The 23,580-nt window shown below is 38.8% G+C and overlaps 1 protein-coding gene across 2 annotated transcripts in view; it reads left to right on the forward strand.

Annotated features, from left to right (window-relative positions):
- PRKCQ (protein kinase C theta) overlaps nucleotides 1–23,580 on the forward strand; it is a 196,709-nt gene that overhangs the window by 122,346 nt on the left and 50,783 nt on the right. For both annotated transcript variants that reach the window (XM_043969322.1, XM_043969323.1), the window contains exons 13-14: nucleotides 20,503–20,594; nucleotides 22,132–22,194. In XM_043969322.1, coding sequence (XP_043825257.1) covers nucleotides 20,503–20,594; nucleotides 22,132–22,194 — 155 coding nt within the window. The remainder of the gene's footprint in view (nucleotides 1–20,502; nucleotides 20,595–22,131; nucleotides 22,195–23,580) is intronic.

A 23,580-nucleotide genomic window follows, 5' to 3' on the forward strand; every position in this document is an offset into this window, starting at 1 on the left:
GATGGCGCAGTGGATAGAGCACCGGCCCTGGATTCAGGAGTACCTGAGTTCAAATCTGGCCTCAGACACTTAACACTTACGGCTGTGTGGCCCAGGGCAAGTCACTTAACCCCAATTGCCCTGCCAAAAGAAAAAAATGTTAAAAATTGTTTTTACATCTGTTTTCTTTCACAATGTGACTAATATGGAAATAGGTTTGGCACAATGGATAAAACACCGGCCCTGGATTCAGGAGAACCTGAATCCAAATCTGGCCTCAGATATTTGACACTTACCAGCTGTGTGACCATGGGCAAGTCACTTAACCCTCATTGCCCCACCCAAAAAAAAAATTGCTTGCTTTCTGAAGAGGAGGAGGGGAGGGTTAGAACTTGGAATTCAACATTTTTTTTTTAAAAAGTTAAAATTTGTTTTTACATGTAACTGGGGAGGGAATAGAAAAGGGCAAAGGGGAAAGTACCATGGTAACTGGATTGGAGTGGTAAAACCAGTTAGGAGCCAACTGCACTAGTCACTAGGTGATAAGGGCTCAAACTAGGGTTATGATTACATGAGTAGAGAGCACACGGGTAGAGAACGTTTGTCCACAGCACACATATGGTGGGACCACTTATACCTCAGGCAGTATTTTCTGGTGATGTTCTTGAGTGGGTCTCATGAGATATATAGTCTCTGTCAGGCAGTCCTTCATTAGTACCCTTTTGATTATTGGGTATTCCTCTGGAAGTCTTGTGATTTCAGCTGGAGTCCTCAGTTCTCAGCTGAGGTGCTGTTTCTACCCTATTGTTCATTCTTTTGCCAGCCCTACCCTTTTTTTTTTCAGGGCAATGGGGTTTAAGTGACTTGCCCAGGGTCACACAGCTAGTAAGTGTCAAGTGTCTGAGGCCATATTTGAACTCAGGTACTCCTGAATCCAGGGCCGGTGCTTTATCCACTGCACCACCTAGCTGCCCCACATTTCTACCCTATTAAAAAAAGAAATAGGCTCTATCATCCAGTATCAAACTAAGGGAAATCTTTGGATGCTGTTTCTGCCTAAGTCAAGGGAGATCTGTCAGTTTCCAGTCTTAGGTGTGGGCATCTTTTCTCCCTAGGAGAGTCTTTGCTTCTGGGACCAATTTTATTTTATTTTTTTTTACAACCCAGAACAGCCAGCCACCTAGATCAAGCATTGAATCTGTCCCCAAACTTCATGGTGCTGGAGTAGAATCTCACCTTTCCCAGAAAAGTATCTGAGTTAGCATTAACAATTCCTGCTTAATTTTTAATTGCCATCCTGAACCCCTTCAAAGTCATTTTTCGGAGCTGCCTTTCAAAAAACTACCAAGAGATACCTGACCCTTCAGTTTTTCCTAGATGCCAAGGAGAAGGCAAGAAACACAAGAGACTAGAGGGAAGCACAAGGAGGCACTGCCCCTCCCCCCAACTCAAATTTTTGTTCCAAATTCCTGCTTCTATTATTTATATATATATATATATATATATATGTGTGTGTGTGTGTGTGTGTGTGTGTGTGTGTGTGTCTGTGTGTCTGTGTGTCTGTGTGAGTGTGTGCGTGACTGGCAGCAAGCCTTGAGGGCTTCATGAATCCCTAAACTAATATTTTGGCAACTAATTTCTGCTTAAGAGTTTCCTCTTAACCAAAATAAACTCAATTTCTCAAGCAATTCATTCAAGCGAGTATCTTTATTGCTGCCTTTCTGGGTATGTTTTTCATTTGGCTTTTATGAGGCAATCAGACATTAATTAGGATTAATTAAAATTTAGTGGATCCTGGGTATCATTCTTCATCTCCTCTGCCTTTGCAATTATTTTTATTGATCTCTTATGAGCTCCATATCCAGAAGAATCTTAAGTATTTTTTTTCTTAGCTATGTATATTGCCATTTTCTTAAATATATGTTCTATTCATTAGTCCAGAACTGATATTAATGCTTTGATCTTGTTTTAATACTTGTTCTTAGGACTTTGTCCTTGTTAGGCACTATTTTATAATCCTAGAGCATTGGGAAAGTTGAGATTGCAGATCTGGATATTCAAAACCAAAGTCAAGTCATTCTCGTGTTGATTTCCACAGTGAAATTTTCCACTGTAAAATCATTCATACAACTGTACCATCTGACAGCACATTAGCCACATTCCACACAATTAAAAGTGTTCTTTCCACATAAGTTGTTGTTGTTGTTCAGTCATGTCCAACTCTCCATGACCCCATCGGGGGTTTTCTTAGCAAAGATAGTGGAGTGGTTTGCCATTCCTTTCTCCAGGTCATTTTGCAGACGAGGAAACTGAGACCAACAGGGTTAAGTGACTTCCCCAAGGTCACATAGCTAGTGTCTGAGGCCGAATTTGAGCTCAGATCTTCCTGACTCCAGGCCTGGTGCTCCACTATGCCACCTAGCTGTCCAAGTGATAATGTATAAAGTAACTGCTTTCAAAGGCCAGTCTCCCATCCATTCTTCTTGTACCAGTAGTAGCAGAATCAGTAAACCCTAAAATACTTTTGACTTCAGTCTTCTAAATTCCATGACATATTGTTTTCTAGCACTGCAGCTCTTGTTTATTTACTTCAATTCCCAGAAAAATAGTATTTTCTCCTGTTTGAATTTATTCTATTATTATTATTATAACTATTAGAAGTAAAATCAGTAATAATTATCAACTCCTTTTTCATTTTCTGTCAGCAATTTTTCTTTAGGAGCAGAGTTAAATTTTATTTTCTGGGTTGAATGAACTTGCTTAGGTCAATTTAGAAATTTTGCAAATAATTATCATCAGTTCCATAAAATCATTAGTTAATTTCCCTAATAATGGAAAGCAGTAATTCATTCATTCAAGCCTTGTAACCTCTATACCCCCAGCAGTGTTACCCTATTTGCTTAATATTTGGCTAGTTATTTTGACATGGTTCTCATTACTTTCTAATTTTCAACATTCTCTTTTTTTCATGTTCCTATTAAAAAGACATTTACTTATTCTCATGAGAAAATTGGATTTTCTATCTTGTTTTCTATCTATTTCTGAACAGCTGGACCATCTATCCACATACAAATTCTGAGATTACATTTTATTCAATTTTATTTCATTTTTAACTCTATAACGAATCAATGTGAAGTGAAATTTTAAACAAAAAATACCAATTCTCCCATTGTCCCTTCTCTCTCATTTATCTTTGTTCATTTCCCTTATGTATGTTTCTTCTTCAATACTTTATGAATCTGTGATTTTGTCCTTCAGCAATTTGTTCTTCTACCCTTTATTAGACAGTCTTCAGAAACCCAAGATCATCTCCATGCTACTAGGAGGCATCAGAATAGGACCTTTAATGAAAATAATTTGTTCTCTCTTCTCTCCTTCTCATAGTAACATTTATATGTGTGTATACATATTGACTATTTAGATATTATCATAAAACATTAATTGTTTATATAATAGATATTTAAATACTAAGGGAGTATATAGTTTTCTGATCCTATCTTGTACGTTATTTATTTTTTTGAGTTTAATATTACTTCCCTATACCCAACTCCTATTATGTCTGTAAAAGTCTATATCCTCCACTTAAAGAACTAGTGTGTTTTTTAATATTATTTTACAAAAGGGACAATACTTCGAGAATTTTTTCCCATTTCTAGGCATTTCTCTTCTATAAATTATAATCTTTTGTATCTTGTATGGACGTTTCTACTGTTAGATATAATATTCCTATTTTTAAGTATATTCAGTTACTCCTAGGACAAGTATATATTTCTTTAAATTTGTGGACATAAGCAGAAAAAATGTGAAGTCTTTATTTATAGGCCTTCACATTCATACTTTTTAATATTCTTGTTGAAAAAGAATAGAAAATGCAAATGAAAGTTACTTCCCTCCTCTTTCTTCAGTGTGTGATTTCAAGTTATCCATGTAGCGGATCTTAGAGATCATCATCTTTTTACAGGTGGGGAAATTTAAATGTCTACTCTATTTCAGGGACAGCTAGGTGACATATTGGATAAGGCACTGGGCTTGGAATCAATAAGACTTCTCTTTGTGAGTTCAAATATAGCCTCAGACACTTACTGTGTGACCCTGGCCAAGTTACTTAACCCTATTTGTTTCAGTTCCTCATCTGTAAAATGAGCTGGAGAAAGAAATGGCAAACCAATCCACTATCTTTGCCAAGAAAACCCCAAAATGGGGTCATGGAGAGTTGGATACTTTTGAACAATAACAACTTTATCTCAGGCATTGTGTTAGTCCCAGAGATGTAAAACCAAAAATGAAAGTCTCTGCCCTCAAGGTGCTTAGAGTCTTAACAGAGGAAACAATGTGTTCACATATAAACATCTTTAAGATGGTTACAAGGTAAGTGCAAAATAATTTGAGGGAGAAGTCTTTAGAGAGACAGGAAAAGTTTCATGTAGGAAATGGCTCTTGAGCTGAGTTTTGAAGAAATCCAGGCTTCTAAGAGGCAAAGGTGAGAATAATATGCCTTCTGTGCATGGCATCAGTGTGATCAAAGAAAAAGAGATGGGAAATGAAAAGTCATGTTTGAGAAGCAGCAAGGAGGACTATGGTGTGCATAAAGAGGAATAACGTTGAAAAATCCTGGAAAGATAGTATATAGCCACATTGGGAAGGGTTTTAAATTCCTCCAAAAAGATGAGGTTGTATATGACCCTAGAGACAGATGTCAAAGTTATGGAGTAAGGGAGTGACATGATCAGACTTGAGTTTTAGAAATAGCAATTTTGCAACTCATTGGAAGGAGAAAAGAGAAGAAAGACTGGACATAGAGAGAACAATTAAGAGACTATTGGGATAATAATCCATGAGGGAAGCGATGAGGACAAGACCTAGGTTGTGAGCCTAGGAGGAAAGGAGATGTTGTAGAGACAAAATTGTCCATTGATTAGAGATGAGGGAGAGTGGGGTGTCAAGAATGACTCCTGGGTTTTGAACCCAGATGACTGAAAGGATGGTGGTATCCTCAACAAAGAAAAAAAAATTAGGAAGAGGAGGGAGTGGAGTAGAAAAAAGATAAAGTTCAATTTTAAACTTGTTGAGTTTGAGATACCCACTTGCCATCCAGTTCAAAATGCCCAATAGGCTATTGGTGATGTGGACTTGGAATTTAAGAGAGAAACTAGGGCTCCATCTATGGATTTGTGAATCGTCTGAATAAAGATAATCCTTAAACCTCATTTTCTCTAATGAGATTACCAAGTGGAAGGAGAGAAAAGAATAGGGCCCATGTGACACTATAGTTGGGTGGAAGCAAGAGAATGGATAAGTTCATGGAGCCAAAGATGCTGAAAAACAGTCAAACAGGGAAGAGAACCAATAAGAGAGAAGTGTCATGAAAACTTGGAGTGAACCTAATATCCAGGAGAGAGCACTCAACAGTGTCAAATGCTACATATGGGTCAAGAAGGATGAGTGCTGAAAAAAGACTGTCAGATTTTACAATTAAAGAGATCATTTGGTAACTTTGGAGGGAGTAGTTTTACTTGAGTGGCAAGGTCAAAAATGTGATTTCCAAGGGTTTAGAAAAGAGGAAGTTGAGGCACTGTCTAGATAGCTTTACCTAGGGGTTTGGCTGAGAAAGAAAGGAGAGATATAGGGCTTGAGGAGATGGTAGGGTAAAGTGAAGTTTTTTAGGAATGGGGAAAAAGGTGGATGTTTGAAATCTGTAGTTAAGGAAGCAGTAAACAGGGAAAGACGGCTTAGAGAACTAGGAGAAAGAGTTATGTCATTAGTCTTTCAAAGGAAACAGGAGGGGATCAACAGTAGAGGTAGAAAAGCTGGTCCCAGTGAGAAGGGTCACTCTACCAGAGTATGGAATAAATTAGAAAAGAATAACAGATGATGTCAAAAGGTTTTGAGATGTAGAATAATGAAGAAGAGGAGTGCTCCTGGGTATCTTTTCTCAGTAAAATGTAAATCTAAGTAAAATGTACCATTAAAAAACTGAAAGTGTGGATGGAGGAAGTAGTAGGGAGAATTGAGGAGAAAGGGAAAGGTTTGGAACAGCAACTATGGAGAATGTGAGAGAGAATTGATTAAGGAAGAGTAATAGGATTGCCTCACTGCAGTGAAGGCCCAGATGACATAAATTTGCAGTGGACCTCATTAGCTGGTTTTGTGACATCCCCTAAAACCATTAAAAAACAAGTCAGTAGAAGTGAAAGAGGCAAGAGAGCAAGGGATTCAGGAGTGGAGGAGAGTATATTAGAAAGTAAATATGAAGGGGAAAAAAGAAAGAAATGAAATCAGAGAAGGGGTGATGGCCTAGACTGCCATGGGTTGGGGGGGTTGGAAGGTCATGATGACAACAAATGATAGGTTTAGGAGGAGAGAGTTATAGAGCAAGATGGATTGAGAAGAGGCTATGGTTCAATGTGAGAATTTCAGAATTCATGATTTTGGAAGTGAAATTCTCATTGGTGATGGGAAAATGACCATCAGAGTGGCTGAAGCGGAGTAAAGGAATAAATCGTGGGAGTAAAGGAGAATGAGGAACTAGAAGGCTAAGGCTTTTGAAGTGAAATCAGAGTTTTATACTGAATTCCACAAGTTGATAGATAGAAAAGAATGCTATGAACCAGGCACTGAACTTCTTGAAAAAGAAAGGAGAACAGCCAGTGGGCTAGTAGATAATTGCCACCCCAATCTGCGTATGGTGGTATATCTAGATGGAATGAAATTCAAAGGAGGAAAGTTTGTCATGTGATGGTGGCAGAGGGAGGGTCAAGGTGACAATGAGGAGCAAAATTCATGCCAATGTCTCCTCCAGTATCAGTGCTTCAGGAGTCAAGAAAAAAGCTGCAACCTGCACTGGAAAGGATGCCTTATACGATAGGAGCCTAATACATGTTTGATGAATTGAATATGACTTGAATAAGGTCCTACAATGAATTAGTAAAACCAGATCAGCCTAAGAATCCCATCTTCCATGCTTATACCCTGATCGCATCAACAAATGCTTTTTTGAGATATTATTTGATCCTGATACATTAACTAAAATTAAAAATCCATCTATCCTTGAACTTTCTAGAATTTGTATCTGAATAGATTTGAAATCTAATTTTTAAAAAGTTAGATTCTACCTTTTTAAGCCATTAAAAATAAGAATTGGAGTTAAAAAGGACCTTAGAGTCAAAATATCTAATTTTACAAATAAGGAAACTGAAATCCAATAAAGTAACTTGTCCAAAATTATATGACTAATAAGTGTCAGAGCCATGCAGTCATCATGAGCCCATAGCCTAATTTTACAAAGAGAATACTGAGTCCTATAAGAGACTAACAGACTGACCTAAGGTCACACAGATAATAAATAGAAAAATCCAGGAAATGAACATCAATCCTTATTTTCAATTCTACTACACCAGATTGCCCTTATTTGTCACTAATCCAGAGGTATTGCTTTTGAAGACTCAGTGCTTTGATGGTAATGGGGAGAAAATGTGCCTCATGATGATGTGGATTTTGGCCAATGTTTTTTACAACAAGAGCAATACAATTAAAAGGATCTGGTCGTGCAAGTTGCTGAAATTAGCATACATCTGTTGTTTGAAAAAGATGATTTTTCCAGTTCCTGTATTATTGCTTTGGCTTTGCATGTTAGAATACCTATGTCAAAATCTTTGTTATTGTGTATCCTTTTCCCATTGCTCAAGTACAAGTATGTTTTTAAATCATTAGTAAATATCCCTCAATTAAACATATAGATACGTATATTCACAGACATAGATATGTATATGTGTACATATGTGGCGTGAGGTATGAAAGAGAGCATGGTATAGTTGATGGATAGCTGGCCTCCAAGTCAAATTCAGCCTCTAATACATACTGGGTATGTGACCCTAAACAAGTCACTTGACCTCTTGGTGCCCCAGTTATCTCCTAAAAACTATATTTGGTAGAGAAAGTATCATCCGGCATTGATCAGTCAGTTCTTCAAAGGTGAAACCAAAGGTCTAGTCACATACATAATTTTTGCCAGGTCTGTGATTTCATCTATGTAAGGCATTCCTAGCTGAGGAAGACCTGTGTTCTGATCCTGCTTCTGATACATACTGCTTATGTGACTCTAGGTCTATCACAACTTTTTCCGGGTTCTATTATATGAGCTACAGAGAAGGTGCTTATACGTGTATGTGTATAGATGTGCACACACATCATATTCACACTGTGAAGAACTGGGTCCTGACATATGTGAGCTTTGTGACAATCATCAGATTACTTAACCTCTAACTGTCCCCTAGAAACTCCCTAAAACTCTTTGTTGCTATGTTACAGAGTAATTGCTAATCCTCATTAGAAAAGGAGTTTCCATACCAGGAAATGTCAGGCTAAAGTTACATACATACATACATACATACATACATACATACACACATATTTTTGCAAAATCTAAACATCATTCTGCAACTCTCAAAGATTAAGAGTTTCCACTCAGCAGTGCACAAAGAGCCTGGGAAAGCTGTCTAACTAAGTATTGATTATTGCTTTTATTGTATGGAAGATATAAATTCAAAGCTGTAAATTACTAGGACTTTTCAATTTTTTAATTGACTATAGTGCCCAAAATAGAATGCCGTGAGCATGTTTATAAAATTGGATGTTAATAAATAAATACAGTTTATTAAATAGTATGTCAAATGCTTTCTTGTTAGACAGAGGTACTTCAGCATTACTCCATCATGTGCTTCTTTCCAGAGGCCTTAATGTAATTGTGCTGTCAGATATAAGCTAAAAATGACCTTCCTTATAGAGTGGAAATTGGAACCTCAAACCCCACAAGACAGTTAGTGTTTTATTGTGTCATTAGTACAGGCTGTGAATCATGGGTAGATATTCAGAAAATGCACTCTGATGACAGTATACTTTATTAATTATAAGGCCTGGTGGGAAAGCTTTCTGTAAAAGCCAATCTGTGATTTAATTGACACCATTAATGCCTCTAGGAACCCTAACCCCGGGGTGGCCTACGCTGCAGAAAACTGGGGTATAACAGTAAAATTAAATTATGAAAACACAAAGAAAAAAATATTCTAAGGAAGAGGAAAGAGAGCGATTGGGAGGCTGAGGAGCCTATTCAGGGAACTTACCAACCAAGTCAGACTTTTAAACGACACATACAATCTTCTTTTAGAAAGAAGATTAAAGTGAACACAAAGGCATGTCTTGGTTCTGTAAGAAAATGTCCTGTCTAAGCTCAGAATGAGCTAGATATGACAAGGATTGCTAAAAGCAACAAAGGGATTGTTTTCTTTTGGCAATAGAGGGGAAAGTAGCTAGAGAGGTAGCTCTGGTGTCTGGAGAACAAATAGGAGAATGGACAAATAGATAGTATCAGAGGACAATAGAAGGGAAGGTTTCTCAATTTTTATTCTGCTTCTCTTTTCTCAGCCAAGAAAAATAATCTTTGTGCTGGAAAAGACAGAACACAAATGGCTTAGAGAGGATTGATAACCAAGATAAAGAGAGAGTATGTAAGAGAACAACTGTAGCCTCTCTTGATCAGTTGAAATCACCAGGTCATGACGGACTATATCTTAAGTAACTGAAAGAACTGATGGGTATGATGCCTGAGCCACTGTCTGTGATCTTTAGATGATGCTGGTAAATGAAAGAGGTGCCACAAAGGGAGAGAAAATGTAGAGAGAATTAATCGATGAACTTAGATTTATTTTTTTTAAAAAGATGTAGAAGGTGGAAGTGAGGACTAATCTTATAATGTTTCAGGAATGCTAAGAACAACAAAGAGGGGTTTGGGGGGTTTGTTTCTGTTTTTGTAATTTATGGAAAGGCAGTGGGCACAGAGAGCTAGTTATTTAGGAAGATGAGGGATCAATTCTAATGTCTGATACATACATACTGGTTCTGTGACCCTAGACAAACCCCTTAACCTCTTGGTCTCTCAGCTAGTGGTTTCCAACTCAGACAAGGATCCCTGCAAACCCCATATTGACTTTATTGAATTTTATTTTATTTTGTTAAATATTTCTCAATTACATTTTCACCTGGTTCTGCCACACTAGGAGTCTCAAGTTCACACTTCTGCTCTAGGAAACTCTCTAAGCTGATCTACCTTGGAAGAGGGAGTTTCCTTCCTGAGAGTTTGCTATCCCCATTAATTCCTAGGTCCAACTTACTCCTATTTTTAGCTATATTGGGAAGAAGAATATTGGACAATTATGGGGAATATCATCTCATAAATATGAAAGAAGTAGAAAAAGATAAAACCAGTTTACCTATCTCAATGGAAAGCTTGGCGAGTGATATAACTAATTCCAAGAGCATTCAAGGTTGAAAATGGAAAGAGAACTACAAAAAGAAGAAAAATAGAAAAGATTTGCAAAAAAACATTTTGACAGATTGGTTATTTGTTCCTTTCCCCCATCAAGGATAGTGAACTAACCATCACACTTAGACCCTAACATCATAGTCCCTAAGGTGATAACAGAGGAAATAGAAATGGTACCAGAGAGAGCAATGGCAGGGAAAGCAGCAGGATATAAAGAGGTAATCCATCCTGGAGGTGATACAATTATGAGGCAATTGAGAGTCTATTATATAAGGTATCTGAAAGAAACATTCCAAAGGCATGGCAAAAAAATTCTCAAACCTTGCCTATATGCCCTAGCATAAAAAAGAACATCAGTAACTACAGACCCATGTGCTATATATGCAAAATTTTTATGACAGCCATTTACACATGAATTGAGGGCATCCTGGGTGAAGGCATTAGTCGAGAATAAGTGTGAGTCAGTCAACAAACATTTATCAAATACTATGTGTCAGGCATTCCTGGGGATACAAAGAAAGACAAAAATAGTGCCTGTGTCCATGAAATACACAGTCTAACGAGGGAGATGAAAGTAGCTAGGTGGGGGCAGCTAGGTGGTACAGTGGATAAAGCACCAGCCCTGGATTCAGGAGGACCTGAGTTCAAATCCGACCTCAGACACTTGACACTTACTACCTGTGTGACCCTAGGCAAGTCACTTAACACCAATTGCCTCACAAAAAAAAAAGAAAAGAAAAGAAAAGAAAAGAAAAGAAAAGAAAAGAAAAGAAAAGAAAAGAAAAGAAAAGAAAAGAAAAGAAAAGAAAGTAGCTAGGTGGTGCAGTGGATAGAGTGCTGAGCATGGAGTCAGGAAGACTCATCTTCCTGAGTTCAAATCTGGCCTCAGATACTTCCTAGCTGTATGACCCTGGGCATATCACTTAACCTTGTTTGCCTACATTTTCTCATCTGTAAAATGAGCAGGAGAAGGAAATGGCAAACCAGCCCAGTATTTTTACAAAGGAAACCCCAAATCGGGTCACAAAGACTTGAACACAATTGAAAACTACTGACCAACAATGAGCGAAATAACATGCAAACAACTATGTGCATATATAGGATAAATTGGAGGGAAGGCACTAGTAGTATGGAGGATGCAAGAGATATTTAACAACTTAACATCTCCATTATCTGCCAATTGACTGAAAGATATCAAGAATTTAAGATTCATCCACTGTGTTTATTATTCATTGATTTTTTTTAAAAAATAGACTCTAAAGAACAAAAATCCACCTTACAGGTTCTTTTATAACAGGGCATCTCCCATCCACACATCAAGATAACTCATAAATCCTTAGAGAAAACAAGAAATAACCCTTTTCCATAATCCTCTGAAGATAAACATTATGCAAATCATAAACTAGGGAAAGAGATGCTCACCAAAAGTGTTTGCCACTAAGATTAAAGAGATATATCGGGGGCAGCTAGGTGGCGCAGTGGATAGAGCACCAGCCCTGGATTCAGGAGGACCTGAGTTCAAATCCGGCCTCAGACACATAACACTTACTAGCTGTGTGACCCTGGGCAAGTCACTTAACCCCAATTGCCTCACAAAGAGAGAGAGAAAGAGAGAGAGAGAGAGAGAGAGAGAGAGAGAGAGAGAGAAAGAGAGAGAGAGAGAGAGAGAGAGAGAGAGAGAGAGAGAGAGAGAGATCATGATCACAGAGGCCAAGTCAAGGAAGTATTTCCTAGAGATTATGAGGGGGGTGCTCTAGATATTTCTGCTTGTGGGTGACACTACGTTAATTACTTAAAATTCCAAGACACCACAAAGTTCTCTAGAAGAGATCTGTATTCAGTCAACGAAGATTGTCCTATTCACTCAGGAAAGACCAAATGTGAGAAGAAAGTTCATGGACAGGTTTCAGTTTGCATCCAAATGGACACCTTAGAGAGTTTGTCTAACAGTGTTGTCATTATGTTTGTACATATATATGTGTACATGCACATACATACAAGTACACATACATGTGTGTATCATGTACATACTTGTGGGAACATGCCTGTGTGTGCACATGCACATGTGTGTGCACATCTGTGTGTGTTTATGCACACTCATATACACACTCCTACATCATATATATATATATATATATATATAAAATCTCACACAGTTCAGATGAACCATAGCTAGGCATGGAGTTGAAAAGGAAGAGAAAAACTGGCTGAATTGATTTCAGGAAATTTCAAAGCACTTATCTTAACTCCAAGCTCCCTATAACAGCCAAGGCCCATTTTTACAATGCAAACATTTTATCAGTGTCTCTGTATAGCAGACAGAGAAGGAACATCACTACCTTCAAGTAACTAATCATGATCACAGAGAGGAATGGAAAGACAGATGTCCGTTGTAAAGAGGCTGCAACATCTACCTAACAAGGCACACCAAAGGAGGACAGGAATAAGAACATCATCAAGAAATTATATGACAGGAAGAGAATGGGATGTGTGACTCCAAGGATGTGAATTTGAGTGAATGGGAAGAAAAAGAGAAATAGGGAGGATTGGGGGTTAAAAATAATGAGTTCTGTTTAAGGAATGTTGATTTCAAGATAGCTACAGAACAATAAGTTTGAAATGTCCAAATAGGCAGTTTGTAGGCCTGTTCTTTGTCACGTAGGTCTGTGGCTTGGGAAAGATTCAGGCTGGATCCATGGATCTGAGAGTCATCTTCACAGAGATTATGATTATACCCATATGAGCTGATGAGCTTACAAAGAAAAAGAGTATAAAGAAAGAGGAGAACAGAATCCAAGACCACCTTATGCTACATGAGAGTTTAGAAATCATCTAATTTACTTTCTATATGACCTTGATGATAGCTAATCATCCTAGCTAGCAATTATCTAGCACTTTAAGCTTTGCAAAGCCATTTTCCACTAAGCCACATTTCTTCACGTGGACATCCCCAGTAGGGAAGTTATTGTCAATGGCCCACGGGAGCCCAAATTAGCCCTTGGTCTTTCCCTATACTGAAAGCTTCCTTGGGTTTGATTTCTTTCCATCCCTCCAACAAAGGTATGAGTCTGCAACATTTACCATTATTTTGGAAGTCTGTAATTAAAATTGTCAAAAAGTTCATAAACCTCTCAAGATTTGGCCCTACAGTTATGGGCACCTGCTATCAGGTGCCTCAGTCTTACAGTCATAGTGTCTATGACCTAAAGCTAGGAGCAACTGAGGGACCATCTAGTCAACCCTCTCATTTTATAGATTAAGAAACTGAGACCTGGAGGACTAGATAACTTGCCCACAATCCCAAGCATCCAAGGTGGGATTCAAACCCAGATTTGATGGGTCTAATGTCAGTGCTCTTTCCCCTATACCATGAAACTTCAAAATTCACATTTGTTTTTGTTTTGTTTTCTGAACACAAATTTCAATTGATTGTGGCAAATTCACCAGGGCTGGAGTGGCCCTAGGAAGGCCTTGGCTGAAGAACAGGTTTGGTAAACAATTATCTGAACACCTCACAAGTGAAAACCAGAACCAACCTTGTGATATAATTGTCATACCAAATTTTCTCTGGACTTTGCTTTTCCTTCCCATTGTTTCAAGAAATCCTAGAATGCCTTGCTTTTGGTCCAAACCCAAGTATTAGAGAGAAATAAAGTACCCTCAAAAAATAATGACAAGGGGGCCGCTAGGTGGCGCAGTGGATAAAGCACCCACCCTGGATTCAGGAGGACCTGAGTTCAAACCCGACCTCAGACACTTGACACTTACTAGCTGTGTGACCCTGGGCAAGTCACTTAACCCCTCATTGCCTTGCAAAAAAAGAAGAAAAAAGTGATGACAAACAAGTGATTTGGCTTATCATGATGCCCCTAGCTTAGTAAGGAATGAGGACCAGACTGAGCTGTTTTGACAGATTTAGTTTGTAGCCAAAGAAAAGTGTCAGTAGTATTAAATGTGACATCTAACATGCCATGCGTCACCATTCTTTTTCTGTTAATATTTATTGTGACAACACATATTAAATAAGTATTATCACTGAATTAAGCTTGGATCCTATCTCAATTCCCAGGTACATATCCTAAATTACATATGGGAAATGATGAGAAGTTGAACTGAGATATTTGGAACATGCTGGTTAGGGTTATTTATCCAACACCTGTCTGTCTGTCTCTGTCTGTCCCTGTCTATCTCTGTCTGTCTCTCTATCTCTCTGTCTCTGTCTCTGTCTCTCTCTCACACTCACACACACACACACACACACACACACACACACACACTTTAATAATCCTTTGATGATTTATAAATTCTTAAATAGGACCGAACCTTTCTAGGAATTCATTAAGATCTGTAAGCTGCTTCTTTGTACTTGCATAGAATTTTTCAGCTAATATTGTCATTATTAGTATCAGTGAAGAGTGGAGAAAGACTTGAAAGGGGGGAGGGAGCACATGATCAAGTATTTTAAGTGTGATTACCATTTGTTCTCTGCAGCACTTAAGAGATTCCACCTACTCTGTCTTATATAAAAGCTATTGTTATTTTGAACAGAGAGATAAGGTGAGAAGGTTTTCTTATAATACTAATGAGAGTAAATGTTACTAGAAGAATCTTGTTCTAGATTATTCATTTTAGGAAGGATGCCTGAAAGCTGGAGAGTATCTAGTGAAAAGGCATCTAGGATGGTTAAGAACCTCATGGCTATGGTACAGAGGAAAAAGTGCCAACTCTAGACTCAAAGTATCTGGGTTCTAATCCTGACTCTGATGTTTACAACTTGTATGACCATGGGCAAGCAACTTCATCACCTTGGGCCTCAGTTTCCTCATCTGTAAAATTGGGGGTGGGATTGGACTAGAAGAATTCTGAGGTTCCATCCAGCCCTTGATGTAGAATACTATGATCCAGATGAAGATGAAGATGATGAAGATGAAAATGAAGAGAGTGTGGGATTGTTTAGCTTGGAGAAGGGAAGGCTCACCATGGAGAACATGGTAGCTATCTTCAAATACTTGGAGGGATGTTACATAGAAGAGGGATTATCATTGTTCCTTTTACTCCAGTAGACAAAACTAGGAGCAAGAAAATTTATACTTGAAATCAGGAAGAAAGAAGTAGTGCTGTGCAAAGTGGAATGGGCTACTTCAGGAGATGGTGGATTCTCCTTCACTGGAAGTTTTCAAGAAGAAGCTTTCAATGGGTATACTTGTAAGGTATATTCTTTGGGGGCATGAGTTGGAACACTGAGGGCTTGAAAATTATGCTTGAAATCAAACAATAAATATTTATTAAGTGCCAGGCACTGTGCTAAGCACTGTACATATAAAACAAGGGAAAGACAGTCCCTGCCCTCAAAGAGCTTACAATCTAGTGGAAGAAACAACATGCAAACAAATATTTGCAAAGCAAGCTATATATATAGGATAAATAGGGAATGAATGAAAGAGGGAGGGCACTGGAATTAAGAGGGATTGGCTTCCTGTAGAAGGTGGGGTTTTGGTTGGGACTTAAAGGAAGCCAAGGAGATCGGTAGTCAGTGTGGAGTAGGGAAAGCGTTTGCTGGCATGGGGGACAGAACAAAGAGTTGGAGTGTCTTAATTGTGAAACAACCAGGAAGCCAGCATCACTGGATCAAAGAGTATGTGTCAGGAAGTAAGGTATAAGAAGACTGGAAAGGTAGGAGGGGCTCAGTACCAAAGAGTTTTGTTATATGATTCTAGAGGCAACAGGAAACCACTAGAGTTTATTGCAGAAGAGGGTGGTGTAATCAGACCTGCGTTCGAGGAAAATCATGTTAGTAGCTGAATAGAGGATGGATTGGAGCAATGGAGGAGAAACTTGAGGCAGGCAAATCCATCATCAAGTTATTGCAAGAGTCCAGATGTAAGGTGATTAAAGCCTTCTCTAGAGTAGTGGCAGTACCAGAGGAGAGGAAAGGGCATGTTCCAGAGATGCTTAAAAGGTGAAATCAACAGACCTTGGCAACGACGCATGGATATGGGGGAATGAGAGAGAGTGAGGAATGCAGGATGCATCCTAGGTCATAACCTGGGAACTGGGAGGATGGTGTTACTCTCTACAGTAATAGGGAAGTGGGGACAGAGTTTAGAAGGAAAAAATAATAACTTTTGTTTTGAACATAATTGAGTTTAAGATAGCTACTGGACATCCAGTTCAAGATATATGAAAGGCAGGGGGCAGCTAGGTGGTGCAGTGGATATAGCACCAGCTTGATTTAGGAGGACCTGAGTTCAAATCTAGCCTCAGACACTTGACACTTACTAGCTATGTGACCCTGGGCAAGTCACTTAACCCTCATTGACCCACAAAGAGAGAGAGGTAGGGGAGGGGAAAGGCATTTTGAGATGAGAGATTGGAGGTCAGTAGAGAGATTGGGGTAGGATGGGAAGATTTGAAAATCATCAGCATGGAAAAAACTGATGAGATCACTAAGTAAAGTAGTATAGGGCCCAAGACAGAACTCTAAGGGACACCTACAATTAAAGGACATGATCTGGTGGCCGATCCAGCAAAGGAGTAATCAGATAGGAAGAGAACCAGGAGGGAGTGGTGGCCCAAAAACCTAGAGAGAAGAGAGTCTGAGGAAAAAGAAAGTGATCAACACTATCAAAGGCTGCAGAGAGAACAAGGAGAAAGAGAACTGAGAAAAGGACATTGCATTTGACAACTAAGAGATCATTGGTAACTTTGGAAAGAGCAGTTTTTGGTGAAATGATCAGGTCAGAATCAGGAAAAACTTCCTAACAATTAGTGCTGTCCAAAGTGGAATGGGTCTGCTTCAGGAGATGGCAGATTGCCCACCATTGGAAGTCTTCAGGAAGAAACTAGAGATGAGAATATTTAGGGGTATGTTCTTTGGGGTCATGAGACGGCCACTGAGGAGCCTTCAAACTCACAAATTCCATGATGCTGTAAGTTTTTCATGGTCTGTGTCTCTTATCTATAATTGGGGAGGAAGATAGCAGGAGGATGGGGAAGGTATAATTCTGACTTTCAACTTATCCTCTAGGAGATTTAAAATACTCAGGTTTTTGTTTTGTTTTGGTTTTTTCAAAATAATCTATGAAGAGGTATTTGTCACAACTTCAAAACACAGTCTCATCATCCCTACCCATATACATAATCCTGACTCACACACACCACCCACTTAAACCTCCCACCACACACACACACACACACACACACACACACACACACACACACACACACACACACACCACAACCAAACATACAGGCCTACATTCACCACTCCTACTCACTGTCTCTATCACATACACACACGCTCCAGCCCCACTGATCCCTGACTACATGCTTCATAAGGCCAGTTTTAAAAAAATAATAATTGTAAGCCTTGAGAATACTCTGTATCTACTTTTTAAAGAAATACAGACTCCCCCATAATGTAGAAGAGCTAGTTTTAAGAGCAGCAGAGCCACACTGGGATGGTAGTTAACAAAGTTTATTACTACTCACAAGGGCAAGAGGAGAATAAATGTCAGTACGATACAGTCTCAGTGTGCAGCCACCATCACCCTCAGCCCAAGGCAACTTTGCAACAGCTTTTACATTAAGGTCAAAAGCCTAGGGCCTCTTTGTCTAAAACTCTATTTAAATTTTGAATCCTAAGAGCCAGATGGCACCACTCACAGACTGTCCTGTCATCCAGGGGGAAAAGATAGTAATGTAATAAGAAGCAGGAAAACTAGGCTATCTCCTAAACTGCAAGGAAAGATGGTCAAGGGCACTGGGGGAACGTAAGTCTAACTGTGCCAATCCAGCAAAAGGCTGGGGCAGTGGAGTAAGGTAAAATGCCCAGTCTCTCACTTTATCATCCTTGGTATACATGCATCTTGAGGGATAATGGCTGTACTAGTCAAACCTGTTCACTCAATATTATAGTTAACTCATATCCTAGATTCCATCAGAAAAAGAAATCATATCTGAAAGAAGATAGGAAAAAGACAGAAACATTCCACTGGAGGGAATTTCATAGGTCAGCTACCCTTGTCTCATCATGACAGATCATGCTCATACCCAAAGTCATATAGAGCTGAATTTAGAGCCCAAGTCTTCAGATTCCCCATCCAATATTCTTTCCACCATATCATGCTGCTGTTTAGTCATTACTACAGGTGCTTATTCATCTTAAGATCAACACATCATAAATTTCTATCGATTCTAACTTTCCCCCCATTTTACAGATGAGGACACTGAGGTTAAGAGAGGTGCAAGCAATTGTCCCCACTGTAAGCATTGGAGGTGGGGTGTGGGTCTTGTAGTCGAGAAGACCTGGATTTAAATCCTACGCCCTATACCACACTGCTTGTAAATGTGGCTATCATTTTCCTCTTGATGAGGAGCAAAGGTTATCACATCTGGCTTCTTACAGATTATTTTGGGTCTTAACTAGGATGATTTGATCCATAGCTCAATGTTGATATGTTAATCAGGACTGGGGGAAAGGCTTATTCAGGAAGTGATGCAGTGAATCAGGGAACAGTAGGGAGCAGTGAAATGACTAGTGACTGGAATCACTGTTTATGCACAACAGCAACTTTTAGAATTTCATGCCCCCAGTAGACTCCAATTATCTGTCCTTAGCCCTGTGCTGTTCAACATTTTTTGAGAAGGGCAAATAACACATTGGATGACAGTCATGACCCAGAAACATCTTGACAGGCTAGAACATGGGGCTCAATCAAATAGGATGAAACTTATTAAGGATAAATGTAAATGCTACACCTAAGTTCAAAAAGTTAATATCAATCAGCAAAAAAATTATCAGTATGGTGAAGTTCCTCAAGGCATTCTATATGAGGGTTGGCTCAAAGAATTTAGCCTAGATAAGAGAGGACACTTTGGGGAAAATAATCAACAAGTATTTATTAACTACCCACTGTTTACCAAGTACTGTGCTAGGCACTGGAAATACAAAAAAAAAAAAAAAGGACATACCCCTGCTCTCAAGGAGCTTACATTAGGTCTTCAAATATTTGAAAAGAGGAATCTGATTTGTTCTGCTTGGCCCCAGAGGACAGAACTAGGAGCAAGGGGTGGAAGTCACAGAGAAATAAATCTCAAATTGATTTAAGGAAAAATTTCCTAATAGTTGTTGTTCAGTCATATTTGACTGTTACTCCATCCACCATAGCATGCCAATACTGTCTATGAGATTTTCTTGGCAAAGATACTGGAGTGGTTTGCCATTTCCTTCTCCAACAGATTAAGGCAAACAGAGTAAGTGACTTGCCGAGGGTCACACAGCTAATAAATATTTGAGGCTGGATTTGAAGCCAGGTCTTCCCAACTCCAGGTTCAGTGCTCCATCCACTGAACCACATAGTTGCCCTCCAGCAGAGCTAAAAAAGTGGAATGGAATGCCTCAGGAAGTAATTAGTTCCCCTTCACTAGAAGTCTGTAAGCATAGACTGGATGAAGAGAAGTTGCAGTTGGGATTTTTGTTAAAATATGAGTAAGACAAGATAGTCTCTGAAATATCTTCCAACTCTAGGATTCTGAAATAATATGATCTACAAAATTTCTTCCATCTCTGATATTCTAGATTACTGTATGTTCATACTACCTATTTTTTCTATATTTATATAAGATGATAAGTTCCTAGAGGGATGGGACCCCCCTCTTCATCTTGTAACTTTCTCAACAATGTATTACTCTCCACAAGCTAGGTGCTCAATAAATGTGCTGAATGAATGAATGCCTTCCTCCCATAGTCAGGAGTTCCAGGCTTCAAGAGTTTCTTTTCACTGGGACATATACTATCAATTAGTCATCACCAATTAATAAGCTCTCCCGTGTGCTCATGAATGCTTCGTCTCCCCTTTGTACAAATTCAATTAGATCTACACCCTTGCCAAATCCCATCTTTCTGTTCATTCCACTTAGTCCAAACCAAAGTGTTTCCCAGTGGGGCACACATTATTAGCAAGAGAAGTGAAAAGATAACCCTCTAGCTATAACTGCCACCCTTTTGATTTATTGAAATCAAATCAAATGCTGTAGAACACTTAGGTGGGATGAGTGCTTCATTTAACTTTGTGTACTTTTCATAAAGCTCCTCAACATTTTCCCTTCCTTTAAAGATACTTAAGTAATTTTAAAAGAATTTCTTAAATTTTCTTGTATTATTTTGGGAAGGAAAAAGTCACGGTTGTTTTCTTTTTCCTTAGGAAAACCTCTTTTTTGTGATGGAATATCTCAATGGAGGAGACCTGATGTACCACATCCAAAACTGCCACAAGTTTGATCTTTGTAGGGCCACGTAAGTGCCTTCCATGTTTGGAATTTTCCTCATTGCCACAGCTACTAAGTGTGTATTAAGTGACCAGAGGGCAGAGGGTACCAATTCAATCCAAACATTTTGGATGAAAAAACTGTCCTAAGTCAGGAAAACCTTATCCTGCCTGTAACTTTGGTCCAGTCACTTGCTTAGTGGCACAGGGAATTCTCTATGACTATAATAATTGCATAATAATTCTTTATTTGCATTGATAATGAGGCCTTTGTTGCTGGGAGTTTCCAATGTAAATACAATCACAGGTCTTGTTCAAAATTCATCTCTCTCCTTAACTGCATCTCCAGAAACTTTCTGCACACCTCCTACTGGATTCTCCATAGTCATCACAAACAATGTATCCAAAATCAGAACTCATTATCTTCACCCCCTGAATCTGCCTTTCCCCCAAATCTCCCATTTCCTTTGAGGGCAACACCATCTACCTCGTTATTATTTCCCTGGTTGCCATAGCTGAAATGCTGCATCTAGACATTCCCTGATCTGACTCTCTTTGTGACCCCACTTGGACTTTTCTTGGTAAAGATACTGAAGTTGCCATTTCCTTCTCCAACTCATTTTACAGATGAGGAAACCGAGGCAAACAAGCTAAGTGACTTGCCTAGGCTCACACATCCAGTAAGTGCTTGAGGCCAGATTTAAATTCAGGGAGTCTTCCTGATGCCAGGTCCAGCACTCTATCCACTGCACCACCTAGCCTATTGATCTGCTTGGCCTAGTTGTACTGGACAAAAGGAAACAAGATTATTCTGTCAAGTCATTATGACCCTCAACAATTACTTTTCTAAATGCCTGCCTACAAGGCACATCTTTAAAAGATATTCTTGAATTTCTCCAGGTGTCAAAGTCAAACATATCATAGTATAATTTACACACTCCACCCTCTTTACTTTTTTGAAATTCATAACATCTGCCTGTTACCAGCATCTTTTCCAATCCTCCATGATCCTGCAGAGATCATTGTTGGTGGCTCAAAAGCACATCTGATCCTTTTTAGTACTCTGAAAATGTAGTTTAAATGCAAGCCTAGTAAGCTGAACTCATTAAGGACAGCTGTGGTACTTATGTGTTTCTAAGAACTGTTTAAAATAATAAAGATAATACTTTTGATATTTCTAATCATAAGTGGTCCTATCTGAAAGTCTAATTTAATTTTTATAATTTTATTAAAACCACAAAAGGAAAAAAACATGTGTCCTTCAGTTCGAAAGCTGCCTGGAAAAGCAGTTGTTTAAAAGACATTAATGGGGCAACTAGGTGGTGCAGTGGATAAAGCATTGGCCCTGGATTCAGGAGAACCTGAGTTCAAATTCAGCCTCAGACACTTGACACTTACTAGCTGCGTGACCCTAGGCAAGTCACTTAACCCCAATTGCCACACACACACACACACACACACACACACACACACACACACACACACACAAATGAATGTTTAAAAAAATAAACATTTTTTTTTAAAAAGACATTAATGATGATTCCTGGTTCTCAATCTTTCCCCCAGGTTTTACGCTGCTGAAATCATTCTTGGGCTACAGTTCCTTCATTCCAAAGGTATCATCTACAGGTATGTTCTGTTCCTTTAAAAGGAGTAGCTTTTTATTCTGCTTCATTCATCAGAATTGCACTGACCCAACTGGCTGACCATGTATCTGCATTGAAAGGAAGCAGCATGCATTTGTGGTTGGATGTTTGTTGTATGTTTGTGTCTTGTGTACATACATTAGTACTTTAAGGATCTAGGATTTTTTTTTCAGTTCAGGACAGACATTTTGTCAGTCCATCTTACAGTCTTAGCCCAGAACTTAGAGAAGGTAAGTCATTTGGTCCATGATGATACAACACAGCAGGACTGGAACCTAGATTTTCTTGATTCTGAATTTAGCACTCTATCCACACAGCCACTCTGTCTCTCAGACTTTGATAGCTATACAGAGACATTGTTGTCTTTTCCATCATTTTCTTCTCTTCTTACCCCTCTCTCATCTTGTTGCTGGCTACTTCCCATCATCTATTTATGCTGGAGATAATTTCTCTATGCTTAAATTCTATTCTTGCTTCTTTATGTGCAAATCTATAAGGGGCCAAACTTTATAAAGGTGGGAGGGGGAATGAAGGAGGTAGACATCACTGGAAGAGGCAGGCAGAATTGTATGAAAGCAAAGCACAAGGATCAATATTGACAATGATCATCTCTAAGTCAACAATGGAGCAGCTAGGTGGCACAGTGGATAGAGTGCCCAATTGGCAGGAAGACTCTTCCTGAGTTCAAATCTGGCCTCAGACACTTACTAGTTGTGTGACCCTGGGTAAGTCACTTAACCCTGTGTACCTCAGTTTCCTCATCTGGAAAATGAGTTGGAGGAGAAAATGGGAAACCACTCCAGTATCTTTGCCAAGACAACCTCAAAAGGGGTTATAAAAAAGTCAGACACAACCGAAAAATTACTCAACAAGTCAATTTTTTAAAAAAGTTTTTATATTCACCACAGAAATTCTGTGCTTGGCACCTTAGGCACAAGCCTGCCAAAAACATTTTTTATTAAATTTTAGTAAACATTTCTGCTTAGAGAGGAATGGGACTAAAGACAGACAGAACCTACCCCGTAATTATGAAAAGCTCTACCACAAGCTGTTTCAGAGTTACAGTTATATCACTCCCAAACAGTTTTTTAAAACCCACAGAGAGGTAGAACATAGTGTAGCACTCCAGATAAAGTTTAATCGACAGGCTGCATCATAAAAAAATAAATAAGTAAAAAACAACAGTCATTTAACTTTTTGGCACAGCCTTAGAGAATCATTTTCCTGAAACCATTCAGGCCTTTTTTGATCACTCCCTTTAAGGATGCTCCTTTCCAACCAGTCCAAGGTGAATTCAAGAGAAACTTCCCCAGAAGTAATCAAGATTTCTTCTTTCCTTGGTTTGATGATTACCATAATCTCATTAATG

This window comes from Dromiciops gliroides, chromosome 5, assembly GCF_019393635.1.
Source record: "Dromiciops gliroides isolate mDroGli1 chromosome 5, mDroGli1.pri, whole genome shotgun sequence".
In the NCBI taxonomy this organism is placed as follows: domain Eukaryota; kingdom Metazoa; phylum Chordata; class Mammalia; order Microbiotheria; family Microbiotheriidae; genus Dromiciops; species Dromiciops gliroides.